This window comes from Ptychodera flava, chromosome 12 (genome assembly GCF_041260155.1).
Source record: "Ptychodera flava strain L36383 chromosome 12, AS_Pfla_20210202, whole genome shotgun sequence".
NCBI classification, from domain to species: domain Eukaryota; kingdom Metazoa; phylum Hemichordata; class Enteropneusta; family Ptychoderidae; genus Ptychodera; species Ptychodera flava.
Genome location: NC_091939.1, coordinates 8,488,724 through 8,507,356, shown reverse-complemented (window position 1 = coordinate 8,507,356; position 18,633 = coordinate 8,488,724). Strand labels below are relative to the sequence as shown.

At 36.5% G+C, this 18,633-nt stretch overlaps 1 protein-coding gene across 1 annotated transcript in view; it reads left to right on the top strand.

The window, feature by feature from the left end:
• The first annotated feature begins 2,537 nt into the window (after positions 1-2,537).
• The window catches only part of LOC139146019 (mucin-22-like), a 25,423-nt gene continuing 9,327 nt past the window's right edge, over positions 2,538-18,633 (top strand). Inside the window, exons 1-6 of the mRNA XM_070717467.1 lie at positions 2,538-2,625; positions 3,146-3,565; positions 4,617-4,784; positions 15,621-15,812; positions 17,759-18,142; positions 18,455-18,633. The exon at positions 18,455-18,633 is cut by the window's right edge and continues 454 nt beyond it. Of these exons, the coding sequence (XP_070573568.1) occupies positions 2,538-2,625; positions 3,146-3,565; positions 4,617-4,784; positions 15,621-15,812; positions 17,759-18,142; positions 18,455-18,633 (1,431 nt within the window). The remainder of the gene's footprint in view (positions 2,626-3,145; positions 3,566-4,616; positions 4,785-15,620; positions 15,813-17,758; positions 18,143-18,454) is intronic.

The following is an 18,633-nucleotide window of genomic DNA, read 5'->3' as shown; positions in this document are numbered from 1 at the left end:
TAAATGTGTAACCTTTATATTTTGATATCTTAATTCCTCACTGTGAAGCAAAATAAAATGACATTCAAAGTGGAAGTCAAGTCTGCCTATGAAAGTTTTTTCTAACTACGAGAATACTTCAAGGATATGTGCATGACATAAACACGAGCAATATTTCTGCGATTTGAGAGAGCGCCACAATGCTGGAAACACCTAACACACTAGATGTTACGGATCCATCATTAATATGAGAGCCGTCGTATCGACCAGAAACATTTTCATGAAACACCGTAAACTGTTCTGTCTGCCAAGTTCAATACTTTTACGCACTGCAAATGTGGTTTAATCACTATGGAGATACCACATTTACAGGGCGAGTTGACCGACGCAAGCGCAGTACGTTAGAACATTTGCCATTATACACTTTCTTTTGATTTATTGGTACAAACACGTACACTAACCAAACACATAATCCCGTTATCACGCCAAACCTTTGTCTGGTTGATTGATTTATCGTATTCAACTGCACTGTGCGTGACTGCGCATTTGTTCCGTGCCAAAGTCTCTATTCAGAACCTTCATGGATTTTCTGAGAGAGCCTGTAGGAATAACGTGTATTTCGACTTGTATTATTGATAAAGTTGAATAATTGATAGCGTTTCTTCAAGACTACGTCATTACATGTTATCTTTCATCAAGAAATTATCGACTATTATTTCATTTATTTTAGAACTTTTCGACAAAACTATGTCATATCGTTTAACCAGTATTAATTGACTGAAACAGTCTGGCATATACTGGTACTATACTTAAGGTTATTTTGAATTTTACAAGCCCAGTCGCCTTTCCAGACGTTGGGTGATTTATAAATCCAAACATAAGACCATGCTCATAATTTATGTGAGTCTAGAATGGTAAAAGGAAAATTTATCAATACATCCGTTTGCTGCAGCGAAAAGTGTCCTAGCTATTGCGAAGGAACATTTCCCTATAAGAAAATAATAGAGAGACATATGCTTATTAACGAATATACTTATGATAAAATACGAGTAAAGGTGCGTCTATAAAAGAAAAGTATTCATGAAGCTGTTTTGTTGTGACTCTGACTTACAATCTATGAGACGGTCATCAGACAATTAGTGCTGCCCTGTTGTTGTCGCATTCATATAGTCGTATAGGTACTAAATGGTATTGGCGCCAATTATTTGGGGTTTATCAGAAGCATATGTTGCATCACAAGGCTTAATTGCTGCACATACAGGCCTATTGACATTAATTACTTATTCAGTTTGTTTAAACTTTAAGTCACATGTATTCTTTGAAAGATCAGGGCACTTTTCGTTTTTCTTATACTTCCTGATTGTTACAGCATTTGAAGGCGCTTTTTGTTAAGTAGTGCGATGTAGGTTTTACGCTTTCCTCGTCCTAAGCACAGGTGCTTGCAGCGTTGCTTGGATAGTCGATCGAAAACCCGGGATCTAAGTGTGAGGCCTAAGGCCGATCCCGGGTCTTCGATCGACCATTCAAGCAACGCTGCAAGCACCTGTGATCTGCAGTGACTTCGGTCCTGTAGATGACAAGCATATTGGTGGTTTCTTTTAGTGTACATTCGTCCTCAGGTTTATTTCCCTGTTGATAGCAAAGTATTAATTTACAATATCCATGGAAACTTGAATAACCGTGCTGAATACAAAAACGAACGACTTTTGATACATCGTCATTGCACCAATATCACAGGTCCGTTGACGTTTCACAATACCTGTAAAATACGCATATACTATTATTTAATTTTTGACAGTATTTCTGATCAACACAATCATGAATTGGGTACACTTAGGTCATACAGTATTCCCACTACAATCTTTTTAATTTTTTTTCAGACTACAACTGATCCCTATCGCTTAACAGCGCCACCTTGTGTTCGCAATTTAACCTCGCAAAATGTCGAAGCTGATTGATGGCTGATAATATGTGTATTACTATACAATGCCACTCCTCATATATGCATTACTGTACCATTTGAATATAATATGGGCGTCATTTACCCGGGTACGAATACTGTAACCGCGGTGCAATATAAACAAGTGTTTTTTTTAAAGTCCATTGTTCCAATTCAGTATCTAACCACTTCTTCCCATTCCTTTTTTCATGCATCCCTTCTTGTCTTCTCTGACACTCATCTTCTTTTCTCGTTAGTTCTTATCTTTTATTTCAATTCCGAACTAAGTGCAATAGCAATTTGCCAAGTATTGATTTTTTCGCACCACCTAAACGTTGTTTCCTATTAGTAATTTTTTTGATTGATTGAAACTAAATTGCAAATAAAAAAGTCTATTTCCTATACATAAAATGTTATTGTTGAGTACTATGGCAATATTTTATTATACTTCACCAAATATTGTATGCATTCTACTTGTTATCAACTGGTCGAAGTTATTTCCTTGACTCCCGACATGAACAAAATGACATGAAGGGTTCGTGAAACACGCCTTCATTTTCTGTTCTTGCTGTTTATGCTGTTCGACGCTACGGTCGCATAAAGAACGATTGACAATACCATGACAATAATATGGAAAGCGAAAGAAGATACATTTTGCGTTCTGAGACTGTGTCTTCTTGCAACCAGTCTGATTCTTCAAGGCGCAGGTTAGTAATTTAACTTTCATCACTATACAACAATCTTTGGTACGACGTGACGCTGAACTTGCTTCCACCACTGTGACAATTATATTCTACGAACGCAGGACTGTTTTGAAATCACACAGGCGGCAACCATGATGATCTGTCTGAGCACTTTCCTTCAATGTCTCATATTCTTATGGGAACATAAAAAAACCTTGGCTGCTGTTTTCAACTTGGACAGTTAACGGAGAGCGTCATATCAGACAGTATTAGCCTCACAATGGAGAGGGGAAAGTTTATGATTAGATCACCTTTACCATATTTAAGTAGTGACATTGGGACATAAATAAACGTTCAACTTGATGTATGTGACCTTTATTTCAAAGGAACTAAAATGCTTATTTTCCGAATGCAAACACTAAACGCAAAGCGTGGTATTGATAATTAATATTTTCCGGAACAGGGTGTCAGACCATCGATCGCGAATTTGCAAGTTGCATAATTTTCGCGTACTATTTTTTTTCTCTCTGTATTTTTCATATAGCATGTAGATTGAATGAGTTCTCTTACGAGAGTAGCTGCTACCTGGTTAAGAATGGTCCAACAGCAGGTGGAGTCTGGCAAGAAGCGGCCACGTATTGTTCACTGCTTGGCCAATCATCCAACTACCACCTAGCAACGATTGAGAGTGCCGGAGAACAAGAAGTTATAGCGAGCAATCTGGTTCAGTATGCTGGGGATTTTTGGATCGGTTTGCATTTCAGCTTCAGCCATGAGAAATGGGTTTGGGACACTGTGCCTCTCTCAGAATTCAATATTTCGAGTGATTTTTCGGCGTTCAATGGCGGTCAACCGACATCCGGGTTCGGAAGTTGCGTTGCTATAGAGAGACCCTCTAACTATGATTGGCACAACAGACATTGCAACACGGACAATGGCTTCATTTGCGAGTACAGTGATCCAGGTAAGGTATTTTCCTTGGAACAGATGACAGCATATAAAATAATTTGTATAAATTATGGATGCCATTGTCAGCTTTCATTTCGGGTATACAGTTCAGGTTTAAACCGACACCAGGAGTTAAGCCAATAAATGGCACAACAATGCTCCATTAAAATGAAACAATCATTGATACCTTTGTCAATACATTCTAAATTTTCACACAGAATCATGTACCAATGAGACATAAATAATTAGTGCAGACATAAAAGCATGTTTGAACAGGTATATCCCTAGATGATACATAAAAAGACAGCACACTGATTATGAGGGAACATTATATCCGATGCAGGGGATTCAGGAATAACGTTACAATAAGAATGTTTTTGAGGATTTCCTTATAGTACAAACAATCAGTGAGAGAAGACCACAATGTGAGTTTCAAGGTATTAATTGGGTGGCAATATTTCTTAAATGCGTTTAATGAAATATTCTTTCTGCACATTCAGCTGTACAAAGATCGCCATAAGCATGTACATCACCATGTCACAGCAAACATTCATATGAATATTCTTATTCACACACTCATACATAAAATACAATGCTCATATACAAGTACATACAAGCATTCACGCGTGAGTGCGTAGATTCTCTCAAATGATTACAGGCACAATTAACTAGTTACCAACCTAGTACATGTAACATAGACACATTCAAAGATACATACATAGATACATACATTGACACATAAGATGCATAGATACATAGATACATGCATGCATGCATACAAAGATACATACATACATACATACATACATACGTACATACATACATACATACATACATACATACATACATACATACATACATACATACATACATACATACATACATACATACATACCCAGACAGACAGATAGACAGACAGACAGACAGACAGACAGACAGACAGACAGACATGTGTCGTTCGCACAGAAAATCAAACCTGTTTTAGGGTCTCCTCTTTAAGCTGTATCGCCGTAAAACTAGATTAAATCAAATTTGTCACATACCAAATTCTTGATTGTCATTGTCAGGTACACCGTCAACAACAACAACAGCGACCACTGCGGATCTCGAGCACACCACAGTTATGGAAAGCGGCAGCGATCTTACGGCCACTTCGACGAGCTTCGATGAAATGTCAACAACTGAAATGGCCGATATTACAGCGTCATCAAGTTCATCACCATCAATAGAAGAGAGTATAACAACAAATGAACCATATGGAGAACATACTACTGCCGATACCTTGAATACACAAATAATGTTTAGATCGACTGAAACTAGATCGCCATCTCGCAGAGAAATAGGCAGAAACACGTTTCTTGGTATGAATACGGGTGGCCTGGTGATCTTTTCATCATGGCTTGTTGTGTCATGTGTCCTGGTCGGTCTGTGCATTGTGATCGATTTCATTTGCCTGAGAGCCAAATTTCTCAAAGTTCGTCAGAGCTCGAAGTGAATGTTTAGCTCTTTCAGCTTTTACAGTTTGCCTTATATTGTAGCGAACAAGTCACTGGCAATGGCTAATTAAAGAGCCAGTTATGCTAACTTTGATGACTTTTTCATTATTTTTATTTTGTATATTCTACTCCCCAAAGAATGTTGAAACACCCATCATCTAGCTTGTCAACTTGCGTCTATGTATGCAAAATGCATTGTTATTGTTTATATTTGAATTCTACTCCGGACCAGAAGTCACTTTTCAACAATAAAAATGCAGTTTACACACATACGGGCTGAGTTGACAAGATGAAAAATGTGCATATCAACATGCTTTGGGGAGTTATCAAATGCATATTGGCACCTTTACAGCAAACTTGCACCTTTTGAATATATGACGTCCTTTACATGCACAAAACTTGGGGTTTTTTTTAAATTTTGATATGGTTTCTATGGCTCGTGGACCAATTGCGGATTTATTCATATGCCTATAATAAGGATGCGGTACATAATACATAACATTTAAAGCCCTTTCGGTATTTTTAAGGCGAATTCTTCTTTGCTTTGTACATGTGTATCTTACAATGGCCTGTTTTTTATTGTTATTGCTTGAGTATACTCATCTGCTTCGATCTATGAAGAGAGCCATTGAAATGATCCGTATCTTTGAATGATGGCAGACTAAAGCTGGATTTTTTTCATATTCTTGTAGCTAGATACTTTTTTATGATACAATTGATGATCTAGCTTACAGTGATGGTTTTCTGATTCAAGCTCATCATCTGGCAAAATGTCTAACGATATCAGTGGCACTTGCGTCACTACTAAACACTCTTTTTGCAAGAACTGCAACTCAATGTAATTGTCAATCAATCGGACAAATGACATTATAGTCGATTATTTCAAGGCATTTAGATTTTTTTACTTCCTGAATATCAGAAGGCAGCTTTTTAGTATCTCTTGACAGACTTGGTTTTGCTAAATTTCTTCAGTGAGTATACGAAATTATGTGTCCTTGTTAAAAGTTTTCATTAAAACGAGTTACATATTTTTAATTAAAATTTTATTTGAGCTCTTGACCCCTTCTTTCTATGTCAAAACTGTATTATGTTCCAGTACAAGATATTAGTATTGTGACCCTAGCTTTTTATATGCATCATGTAAGTCCATATGAATTCTTTATATGTCATCTGCTAAGCGAGTGTTATGTCCGCCCTCAAGAGGTGATCTTTCCAAACTTCGCCGCCATTACATCGACTGCGTTAAATGTATGTGTTCCTTTTCGTTCTAAAATTCCAAGCTGCCAACAACTAGGTATTCTTAAGTAGCTATCTTCGAGGTCTGAGCTTTGTAATAGAGAGACAGTCGAAGTTTAATTATTTTTGTTTAATGAATTACGAGGGTAACACCATGAGCAAAGCTTTTCGTTTATCCTTACGAAAGTTAACACAGTAAACAACATCTTACGACAGTAGATAGATATTTCTGTTTTTACAATGAAACCTTTCATATAGGTAAAAAATATATAAATAATTGCAATTTCCACTGGAAATAACGGTCTTTTGTTTGCATGTTCGCGTCAGTAGATGTCTTGTGTTCTGAGGCTTTTTGTAGGCACAGACTTAATAGTGAAGGGGAGTGGAGGCGGAAGTACTGTTGATGGTGTGAAAATTTTAATGATAATAACATTTCTGTCTCATCCAGTTTTAATTTACTTCAGCTTATATCATATGTATTTCTCTCTCTATATATATATGACCTACTACTTTATAGGGACTATTCAGAAAAGACATGCTAAAGGGAACATGACGTTTTTTATTGACTTGTGATGTTTATGACTCAAGGTTGAAATTTTTCTCGCAGGAAATAAACGGACGCTTTCGTATCCAGTTGTTGATATGTCAATGCGAACAAGACGCCTTTTTCTATCACGATGTAGTCCACATAAATGTGCCTTTGCTACGGATTTATAAACAAATTCGTTTGGCTTATTTATTTTGTCGGTTTATTGCACCGGTTTCTCAACGTTACCGATTTAATGCAAGGGAAATATATCCAAATCACTGTAATCATGCACTTTAAATATTTAAACAGTGCTCATTGTTAAAGGATATTATAACTAAATGTACGGCCCTCTCACCATTGGTCTGGTAATTTTGGTGTTATGCTGTTCTTTGCCGCTCTAAGGACGTAACAAGCATCTTACAGCAGCGGGGTAAAACTCATTGTAAAGGACAACTGCCCGAATAGCGTGATATTTGCATGAAAGAGAGGGTTTGTTTAGTGAGGAAAACAATTGTATTTACCATATAAAAGACATCTTTATCGCTAAAACATCTGTTAATGAAAGCAAATTGGTACTTAAATTCTCCTTACCTGGATATTCCATAAATGTTATTTTCGCACAGACTGAGCCTAAAAATGTTGAAGAGTTGTCGTTCAATGGCACAATGTAATTTTCATGGGTAATGTAAATAAGTCAATGAACTTTTCATACAGAATTCGATTATTTGCTAGCATTAAAAACTGAAACGAGGAATCGATCTAAGCTTGCTGTCCCAGTTGCATACAAATGTCGCTGCTCGGCTGCATGAGTCAAAATAATCAGTAAAGCACAGTCATTGACAAAGTTGCATGTACGTACTTAATCAAAACATAAATTATATGAATACAGCCGACATATTTGTAATATTAGGCATTCGTGGGCGGTAACTGAGTGATTTCTCAATAAGCATATCACAGTGTGATCGTTTTGTATTTTACTCACGTACTGATAATATACGGCATGTACACCAATCATGAAAAAGCTCTTCAAAACGCTTGGCGACGCTTTTACTTTTATAATATCAACACTTCCTACTTTCATGTATATTTCCTTTATAGATTTGATTTCACCATCTCGATCAAGCACGTACCTGATCGATTGTTGATTACATAAGTCTTATGTGTCATGCAAATATACTATTACAGCTTCATTGTTTGGAAATCAAGGGCGTATGGGTGATGATTGATAGGACATTGTCGTTGGCCAGATTGCTAATCATGCAATGCAATCAATATTTTGAAAAGTGAGGTAAACCAAGAAGATTTAAAAGGAGTTCGAAATGTAACCATTCTGACCAGAAAATTCACGGAAAACATATTTTGTCAGTGCAATCAGGAACAGAGTCATGCACAATACATGTCGCACTGTTTCCCCTTATTCGCATTACGTCTACATGTCTGCCTCTCTGCCTGTCTGTCTATCTATCTATCTATCTATCTATCTATCTATCTATCTATCTATCTATCTATCTATCTATCTATCTATCTGTTTGTCTGTCTGTCTGTCTGCCTACCTGTCTGTGTCTGTCTATCTGTCTGTCTGTCTGTCTGTCTGTCTGTCTTTGCTTCGCTGTCTGCCTGGCCAACAGTACTTCTTGTTTGACTAATTAAAGAAGGATATACTCATGCCTTCAAAACATCTGACATCACTTTCTGGGTGGCTGCAGGTTCTTGTATTTTATCTACTTTTGTTTTAACTCTGTTGCATCGTTCTGCACCTTGCCTGTCTTTTTTTTTTGGGGGGGGGGGGGTCTTGCAAAAACGACTATTTGAATTTTTGAACTGAGATTGATGTGTTAGTCTCCTTTTCTTCTTGTCGCCGTTACTTTCACTCCAGAAAGGAAGATCGTTGCGAAATAATAAAAAGATCGAACCGTTTTCATATTCTCACTTCGCACAGATTACACATCGGCAAATGCATGTCTGCAAAGAGTAAACAATCATATTGCGTGCATACCTTATTGTGGCAAACACCAAAGATTTGCCCGCTGGGCGATTATTTAAGTCAAAGAGCAATATTTCGTTCAAGTTCTTCCGTTCAGTTTCCAACCGGTCGCTAATGACAACGAGTTAAAAGTACATGTTATTGCCACTGCTGTTCAGAGGGGCGAACGCAATGCCCACAGCAGTTCATCCTGTATTGAATAGATCGATGTTTGGTTTTGGTGTTTCAGGAAGCGATGTAAATGTATTTTCGGCATGCAAGTAAATTAAGACCTCAAAAATTGTTTCATTTGTCGAAACCACATGAAGTGGAGAAGTAAGCGTTTAAGAAGAAGAAGGAGAAGAAGACGACAACCAGTTGTTCCAGTACCGACACCCATGTGAATAATGAAGGCTGTGATTTACTGTCTTACTTTGGCGTACGCTATACTACATACTCGAGCAGGTTTGTATTATTTTCTTTTGAAATTTCTGTCACAAAAATGTACTGTTCATCCCTTGACTGTTTCGGCACTTGGCAACACCAGACAGCGCTGTAAAATATGTATGTTAAAAGTGTACATTAAAATTCTATACAGCCATCAGAGTTCGGCTTCAAATGTCATTGAAATGGCAATGCAGATGAAAAACGGTGTGTTCATACATTCGTTCCTTACATTCGTTTAGTATGCCATCCTAATTAGATGTTTTGAACTATATTTCGATTGCAACATCTTAATCCTTGACAGAGCGCATGGCTTTTGAAAACCGGGTATGATTCATAAAACACAGCAAACTGTTAATTATACATGTAAAGCAAATGGAATATTTGTAATCCTTCTCGTGCCTTACATGTCAGCGTAGAGGTTTAGCAATTATTAAACACGTGGACATCGATAATGAAAGCACAGAAGAACGGGGATAACAAGTTTTCAAAATGCCATTTCGTGGACTTAAGTTTTGCGAGGCATTGTAATCACATCGAAAATGAAAGTGTTCGACATTCACTCATGATATATTTCTATCACTATCAAAATTTACAATCAGAAATCATTATGCAAAAGTTCTGATCAAATTTCCTGATATTTGATATACAAGTCAACTTCAGTCTAACTTAAAAAACGACATATGTGACTGATCTTTCCTTTGTGCTAAAAACACCGACGAAAGACATTGTTCCTTAATAGCAAAGAAATTAAGTAAGTTCAAAGAAAACGATATATTTGAATGTCCAAATCACGCTAATGATGAAAAATTAGAGAAGGAAACTTTCACTAGGAAACATACGAAATTTGAACACTGTATCAAAAAGATGTGTTACTAAAAGGGGTAGTTGACAACAATTTGAATATGTAATTTTTGAACAAATCTTCGTGGGGTTATATATTTAAAAAAAATAGTTATCGTCTTTGTAATTAAAAAGCCGATCTCACAATGCTATAGGAGTGAAAGACAAATGATTTCCAAACCATTCGAAGAAGTTTGTATTTTGCTGTAGCAAGAGTTATGTCATCAGTGCATATTTCTGTTAGATACCATGGTTTGGATAAAGTGGGATAAAAGATACATTTCAGGGTTTGTGACTAGCATGATCACGGTCCATATAATTAATCTTGTACCTCGGGTAACAATCGCCATGGTGCTTTCATTCTGATAACAAGCAAGTGACAGACTAGGACACATGTAAATTGTTGTTCGTCACTGCGAAGACGTCATGACATCAGGCGCTTTTGAGCTTGTTTTCGGTAATGGGCTCCAATTGATTACCTGAATTGATATTTCCATGAGCTCACTGTCAACCGAAGCAAACACAGACTTGACCTTACAAAATCAAAGCTGAAAGATTTCTTTGTTCCTATATGTGAATGGATTAATGGGGGGGGGGGGGCAGGCAAAATAAAGTGGTAATGATCGGCGCGATCTATAAAACTCCCAACTCGCAACTATAGTTGATAAAGAAGTGGCACTTTTATTTAAAATCCAGCAACAAGTCTTACTGACCGTTCTGCTGAAATTCTTTTGGGTGTACCAACAACACCTTGTGGAAATATGGATATCGTAAAGAATGTGTGTATTCTATTGTCTCTCATAGCATTATCGAAGGCAGGTAAATGAAAGCAACATTCATTTCGCCCTTGTTGAAGCACGCTTCTTTCGGAGAATTTTTTGTATTTCTCTACTCTTATTGACGAAGAAAGGTAGGGAAAAACAAGATTCCCTTTCTAGGATGTCAATTCACGTTTTCTGATAGCTTTCCAAACGTTTCAAATACTCACAAAGCACAATGTTATTTTGGAAATGACATCCTCCCCAGTCTTATTTGCCATGTTATCACGCACAGATTCGAGTAGTAGTAGAGTTCGTCTTAGGTACTGAACAATAATATTATTTAGACTTCTTATGCCTCCATATCAGGCTAAAAACACGCAGACGTTTCGGGTGCAACCCTTCCTCGGTACGTTCTGACGAAGGGTTGCACCCGAAACGTCTGTGTTTTTAGTCTCTGCGATTTGCAAGTGTTTTATTTCCCGCTGGTCTGTCAGTATTTAACTGTATTTGTTTTAACTTTTTGCAGTTTTTATCCTCTGTCTTTTAACAAGTTTTGTATCTCCCGCTGGTCGGCCAGTATTTCACTGTATTCATTTTCATTTGCTGCAGTTTTATCCTCTTTTGAGGTCGTTTGTATATTTTCATAGGGCAGTATATACCAGTCGTCTAAATATAAACTATATTAATTTTAATGTATTCCTATGCAACATCAGACAAGTGCACGTGATTCTAAATACAGGTCCAATCTTTTGTCTCTCGAATGAAGTCATTTTTCACAACAAATTTTCACAACCTTCAACAAGCTGAATTTTTTCGATGTGTCTAATCATGCACTGTAAAAATAGCGGACGCTAGACGCGTCCTTACGCGTTCAAAATGTAGATGTCGGTGTTCAAATTTGGACGGCTAGTGTTCATATTGTTAACGCTAGTGTTCATATTATTAACACTGATGTTCAAAACCTGAACACGGAGTGTTAACAACCATCTCCTCTAAGTGTTCAAATACTTAGCATTACAGAAATTTTACAATACTGTAAAACAATTAACAATCTTTAGTGTTTTTTACTTTACTATGGCTATATTAAATTTACTTCAGCCTTGCTGTCTGGCAAACGTACACTGATTTTGATGTAACGAATTTCCCTCTAAGTGAAAATATAAATCCGGTCTAAAAGTGCTGAAAGCATGTTTTTTCTAAAAAAGGAAGTATACAAAATAATTTTACACGTTTATTACGGGTTGAAATTTTGAAATTTTGAAAAGAATAACAGATAACCACCATAAAGGTTTTAATTTTAACATCGGCGTGCAAGAAGCGTTCTACTCCTAAACACTTGGTGTTCAAGTTTGGTGCCTTTTCTTATCCTGTCATGCATCAAAACGGAAGTTGCGACATTTTTGTTGTAAACGCACGCTGAAGTCGTGGTCGTGCGGAAACAAGACCAGAAAGGGTAAGTTTTCTCTCCAAAATAGTAAAAGGTGTTAACTTTTGAATCATCTGTATTATTATCCTTTGAAATTATTTGTTTAGTACTTTCGAATAGCTAAAATACGTGAAGAAACCTTTTTTCTTTCAGTGGCTGGTATACCATACACTAGCTGTGAATACGCAGCGGTGTTTTGGGCCATTGCGTATCGATCGCACTCGGGTCAAGGGTCATCACCTAACTGTGGCGATGACCCTTGTACTGAGCGCGATCGATATACTACATTACCGCTGAGTAATCACAGCTATCACATGTCTTTTAGTAATCACAATCGCATGTAAAACATTAGTTAAACATCCCAGACTGTACACTCTATTGTTTCAGCATATGAGAGTTGGCTTTTGTTTTTACTTTCATCAGTTGATGACAAGAAGAAGCCAATATTTTGTAACAGTGTCGAAAAGATCCACTCTATACCAAAGTCACCTCTTTTTCTTAACCTAATAAGGCCACCTTGTCTTTCATTTGAAGTCTCATGTAGCCATATTACCTATTGTTGTATTATTTTCAGGAAGTGAAAAGTTGGATTTACCTGGTAATCGAAGAGTTATTACATAGGCTGATGGTACAGAAATTGAAGAAGATGAGTGTACAGGTATTTGTCCGGAAACAAGCTTGAGAAACTCAGTTCATCTCTATGTAGATTTAAACTTTGGAGGGTCAGTAACTGAATTTTGATAAGTTTTTGTTTTTTTGTTCTGAATTTATATAAGCTTTGGTAGAACGCAATGATAAACTAAATGTTACTGGAGAATAATGTATAGTACACTCTGAATTTCTGAATTTTCTGAAATCTTCACTCTGAATTTTCTGTCGCTTTCTGCTTTAATTCTTCATTCCACCGCACATCTGATAAGGGAGACTTCACGTATTTAAAGGCTTATGTTCCAGTCACATTTAGTTGATCATAGCCTGCTACCAAAGCTTAGATTATTTTTTACTGTAGATCAACACGTCTTTTGTTCTCGATTTGTTACTTTTTTAAGCTTCGCTGTTAGCGACGAAGAGCTTGTCTAATAGATGAATGTGTGGCACGTCCTCAACTTTTTACATCTCAAGCTGCTTCTTCAAAACGGCCAATACGATTCCTTTAATATTTGGAGTACAGGTTCTCTGGGATTACCCATGATGAAATATGCAAATTTGTATTTTTGAGGCTAATTTTGCTTTTTTTTTTTTGCAAAAAGCTTCTCCTTTACTGATGGTTGGACGTCTTCAATATTTGGGAAACATGTCCCTAAGAATGACCTTCGTCAAATTCGTGCTAGTTTTGATGAAATATTCAAATTTGTAGTTTTTATGACAATTTTGTCGTTTTTGATAAAAAATCTTTAAAAATCTTCTTCAAAACTGCTAATGTAACAGCTTTGATATTTGGAACATAAGTCTCTGCGGATAGCTTTTTTCAGATGGTTCAAATTATGCAGCAATATGTAAATTTGTATTTTTGAGACATAAAGGACATTTCAGACATTTTAAGACATAAGGAATTATCAGAATGTGATATATTCAAGTTAGGGTGAAATCTGCATTTTTCTATTTTAAGGGCAATTTTTACCATTTTTGGTCAAAAAAATTGTATCTTACAAATTACCAGTCTGATAGCTTTGATATTTGCTACAAATGTTCTTTGGGATGATCTTAATTTGATATGTCCAAATCATTATGAAATCTTCAACTGTGTATGTTTTGCAGTTATTTCCTCATTTTTAGTGAGGCCATCCTGAAGTGAGATGTCAGAGATCCTATACATAACACTGCGAGCTGTTTCGACGTCTAAGTCGCTTGTTGTATGTATATACGTATTGCTATATTGATGTTGAAATGGCTAGCATTCAGGTTGTTGCCATTGGTTCTAGACTGCAGTTTCCTTTTACACGCGAATTTTAGTAAGGACTGAAATTTCCAGGTTCAACAGCAAATGCTTATTGATACACAGAACAAAACTTATGAAACGAAGTCAAAATTAGTTAATGTGTTTTTAATTTCTGAGAAGTTGAGTTTTGAAATGTCACTGATTTATTTCAGGGTTTATTTAAAGATATTACAAACAAACAAACCTTTTCGTTCATGAAGGACTTTGTTAGACAAGGATATAGATTTTACACTGCCAAGGACCCCTTTACCCACTTTCTGCATGTTATGCCTTACTGTGACACTTTGTGACAACGTGACATGTTGCGTTTACTTTAGTGTGGACAACTATGTACCATGTGCATCAGAGAAGCCTTGATTTGTTTTTATCAGTTTACAATTGTCTATACTAGATGGAAAACGGAGTAAACATTTCATACGAGTACGTGTTTTCAACACAATAAGTAAGGCAAGTTTTGAGCTTTTTCAAAACAGATATTTTTGTGCGTTTTTACAAGTATGAACATATAATGTAATCCACAATGTAACACCTGTTTTGTCATTACTTTGTTCATAATTTCTAAAAACGATTGACAGTGTTAATAAGGATTTTCTTTTGTTCATGTTTTGATAGGAAGATGTTAACACCGTTGTCTTCGTCTGACAAACTTTACAAAGTGGCCCTCTTTATTTTCATATTTTACACTAAATAATTGTATTTTACTCAAGGATTTTTTGTGTATTTATAGAATAAAATAATTTTACTGAATATCAGTGGTCCGTTTTGTTATTTTCAGGCTTGAACACCCCTGAACGCCCTAAATTAAAGGTGTTCAACAAGTGAATGTCATGTGTTTAATCCTTTAACACACTTATCGTTGAACCGCGTCCATGCGTTCAAAAAGTGTTACAGTCCTTTGAACGCGTAAATGCGTTCAATTTTTTGAACACATTTCATGTGCAACGAGTGTTTAGATATGGAACACCATGGTGTTCAATATAATGTCTGATGAACACATAGTGTTCAAAATCTGCACACGTATGTTCAAAAATTGAACGTTGGCTGAACACGTAGTGTTAAATTTCGGAACGTCTAGACGCGTTCAAAAAGTGTTACAAAAAGGCGTTTAATAGGTGTTCTATCCTTGAACTTTTACTTTACAGTGTGCAGTTATGTAAAACTGCTTAAATATTTCTTTTGTTCAAGCATAGATTTGAAGGTACTAATGAGAAAGTAGATTGTAACCTACAAGATGATTTTATGTCCTCATGCAAACTCTGCCAAGGGCAATATCGAAATCTCTGAGAATACTGAAATATAAACAGCCTACAATGTCTTTGCTGAAAGTCGATGTTTAGCGACGTAGAAAACACTAAAATCTTGGCTTTGTGTGAACAGTATCCGATTTATCGAAACATGGACTTTCTTCACATTATTGTTGAACTTTCATTACAGCATGTGGACCTGACGAACATGCTTACAACTCGCTCTGCATCAAAGTGGTTGACAGCGAATCTTTGTCGTTCGACGATGTTTACCAGGCAGCATGCTATTCACACGGACCATTTCCTTTCGGTGCCAACATGGTAGAGGTAGCGGATCCTCAAAAACAGGTGTTCCTGGATGGAATACTGGATTCCTACTCTGGTGATTTCTGGATTGACTTTTGGTTTTTGGTGGAATGGTTTTCTAGTTTGGAACGTTCAGATTAATTACACAAATTTCGATGTAAACAGACCAGATGGTACAGGAAACTGTGTCGTCATGGTGCGGGATAAGTCGTTCAAGTGGCAGGATAGAGCCTGTGGCGAACGCTATGGATATATCTGTGAATATGTAGACACAGGTAACTAATGGTTTACAATACCTCAGTTGTTTTTTTAATAACACAAAACACAACACTGATAGAATTGAATTGAATTGAATTGAATTGAATTGAATTGAATTGAATTTATTTCACCAGATGAAAATATATATATATACATGTCAAGTAAGTAAACTTATCAAAAATCTGGTGAGGTCACGGAAATAGTTCGATCAGAACTAGTCTAGTCCGTGACCCAGACAACTTAGTATACATATACACAAGTATGTAACTGCGAAAGACATGTAAATAAATGTACAAGAATTGCACTAATGCATAGACTATCTATAACTGTACATATAATTGAAAAATGATATTTAGGCCTACATTAAATATAACTGAAAAGTAAGAATTATACAAGAAAATCATGCAAAAACTGTTCAATTGGTGAGAAGGTGAGTTTTTAAGATAGTTTTGAATGTATATCTGTTGGTTGTATTTTTTATGTAGTTAGGTAGAGAATTCCAGTGGCTGGTGGCTGCATATTTTACATCGTGTTTACTTTGTGAAAGGTTGACTTTGGGTAAAGGAAAGTTGTCTTGAGTAGCGAATCGGGTTGGGTAGTCATGCGGTATGGTCTGTAAATAACGACTTTTATCTTGAGCAAATCGCTTATTTAGTAAATCAAAGGTAAAAAGACAAGTGTGGAGTTTACAGAGTTGGTGGACGTCTAAAATACCAAGTTTCTTAAATAAAGGACCAGTATGAGCGTTAAAATCGGAAAAAGTGATGAGACGTGTAATTTTCTTCTGTAACAAAAGTATTGGCTCCAGGAAAGTCGAGAAAGTGTTACCCCAGATTTCGATACAACAAGTTATGTGTGGAAGAATGAGCGAGTTGTATAACAGTAAGAGAATAGATTTAGGCACATAATGCAGAGAGATAGCGTTGATAAGATAAGATAGCGTAAGATAACATAAGATAGCGTTGTGTAGTATTGTGTTCATGCCGAGCTATGACGACTATTTCTCAACCTTATCAATTTTGTCGCTGTATGAAGTATGTGGTTTGATCAAACCATGAATGAGGGTGAAATATGGCTTGTCTAACAGCGCTAAGACAACATCATGACATAGAGAAACTAGACGCAAAAACAATATAATCATCTATTATAGGCTAGGCAAAGAATGAAAATACTAATTGCTAAATACTTACACTAACTACTTAATTAGAATGTTGAAATATTTTTTATGTGCATTCAGTTATTGCAACTTCTCTTTATCGTGTTTTTCACATAGGGTCATCTCAAACGGAAACAGTAAGTGAGTTGCACTATGTTTCTTCTACTGATATACTATATTACATTAAATTGGCAGAATGGGATACTTACCACTGTTTGTATCCTTTTTTTGTCTTTGTAATTTAACTGAATGCCCTGAGCACAAGAATTTTTATTGAATGCCCTTTCAACAAATTAGGGAGCAGTAATTAAAACACAAGTAAAGTTCCACCAGTTCAATCTTTTGTCCTCATCCGTTGTCGTCTGGAAAAAGATATTAATACTTAATGCGGACGTCAACAGAAACAGTAATGATTTTTATAGGTCACTGCATATCGGGAGCAAACATATTTTGCTAATATAGTATGTTTTAGGGATGCTCCCCAATCGCAGCTATATACTGAGTAAAATGCAACAACATTCACATGCATGTATGTACGATATTTTGAAACATAAAATGACTAACTAAGGTATCCTCTTTTTACATGAAAAACTTTAATTCATTAACAGATTGTGGGTCGGGCCTCGAAACGTACCCTAATAGTGAAAGCTGCTACGAGCTTTTCAGTTACACTGACTCCTGGGTCAATGCTAACGCTACTTGTCGAGACTCTGGAGGCTGGCTTGTTATCGTTGATGATAACGAAGAGAACCAGTACTTAATAGATATGGGCGAGAACATCTGGATTGGCTTGTCTAGTCACAGTGGAGGCTTCCAGTGGGTTGATGGCGAATCTGTAGAAAGTCGTATGACAGATTGGTCTCCAGGAGCGTTGTTTCTGCCAGCACAGCCGGATGAAACTGGAACTGCCTGCGTCAGGATATCAATGTTTGCAAGTGATTGGTTCGACGAACCGTGTTCCATGTCCTATGGCTTTGTGTGCGAATACACAGGTAAGAATGTCTTACATTACAACTATTACACAACAAGGCAGAATCAAGAGATTCGACGTGCTTAAAATGGCTTGGAAAGTTATATTTCCAAACGAGTGTAACCCAGCTTAACCAACTTGTAGGGATACCTTCTCGATTCAAATAAACTCCATGTTTTGAAATTTTTGAAATAAAAGTTTTGAAATTTTTTGAAATTAACCGAACTTGTCATAAAGTATCTTACCACAGGTTGTAAACTAATTGGCTAACCAAGGACAACAAATTTCCGATTTTCATTTTGACCGGCAGGTAATGCTGTTTTTTGTTTTGCAGGATATTCAGACTCTACAATTCTTCCGACCACAACATCAATGCAAAAAACATATGAAACGAGCTCAAAGACACAGTATATGACCCCAGTTGTATCGCAAACGTCTATCCAAGCCACCGATCAGACAACGGTCATGCCTGCTACACCAGCTTCATTTGCTACGACGAAAACAACAACATCA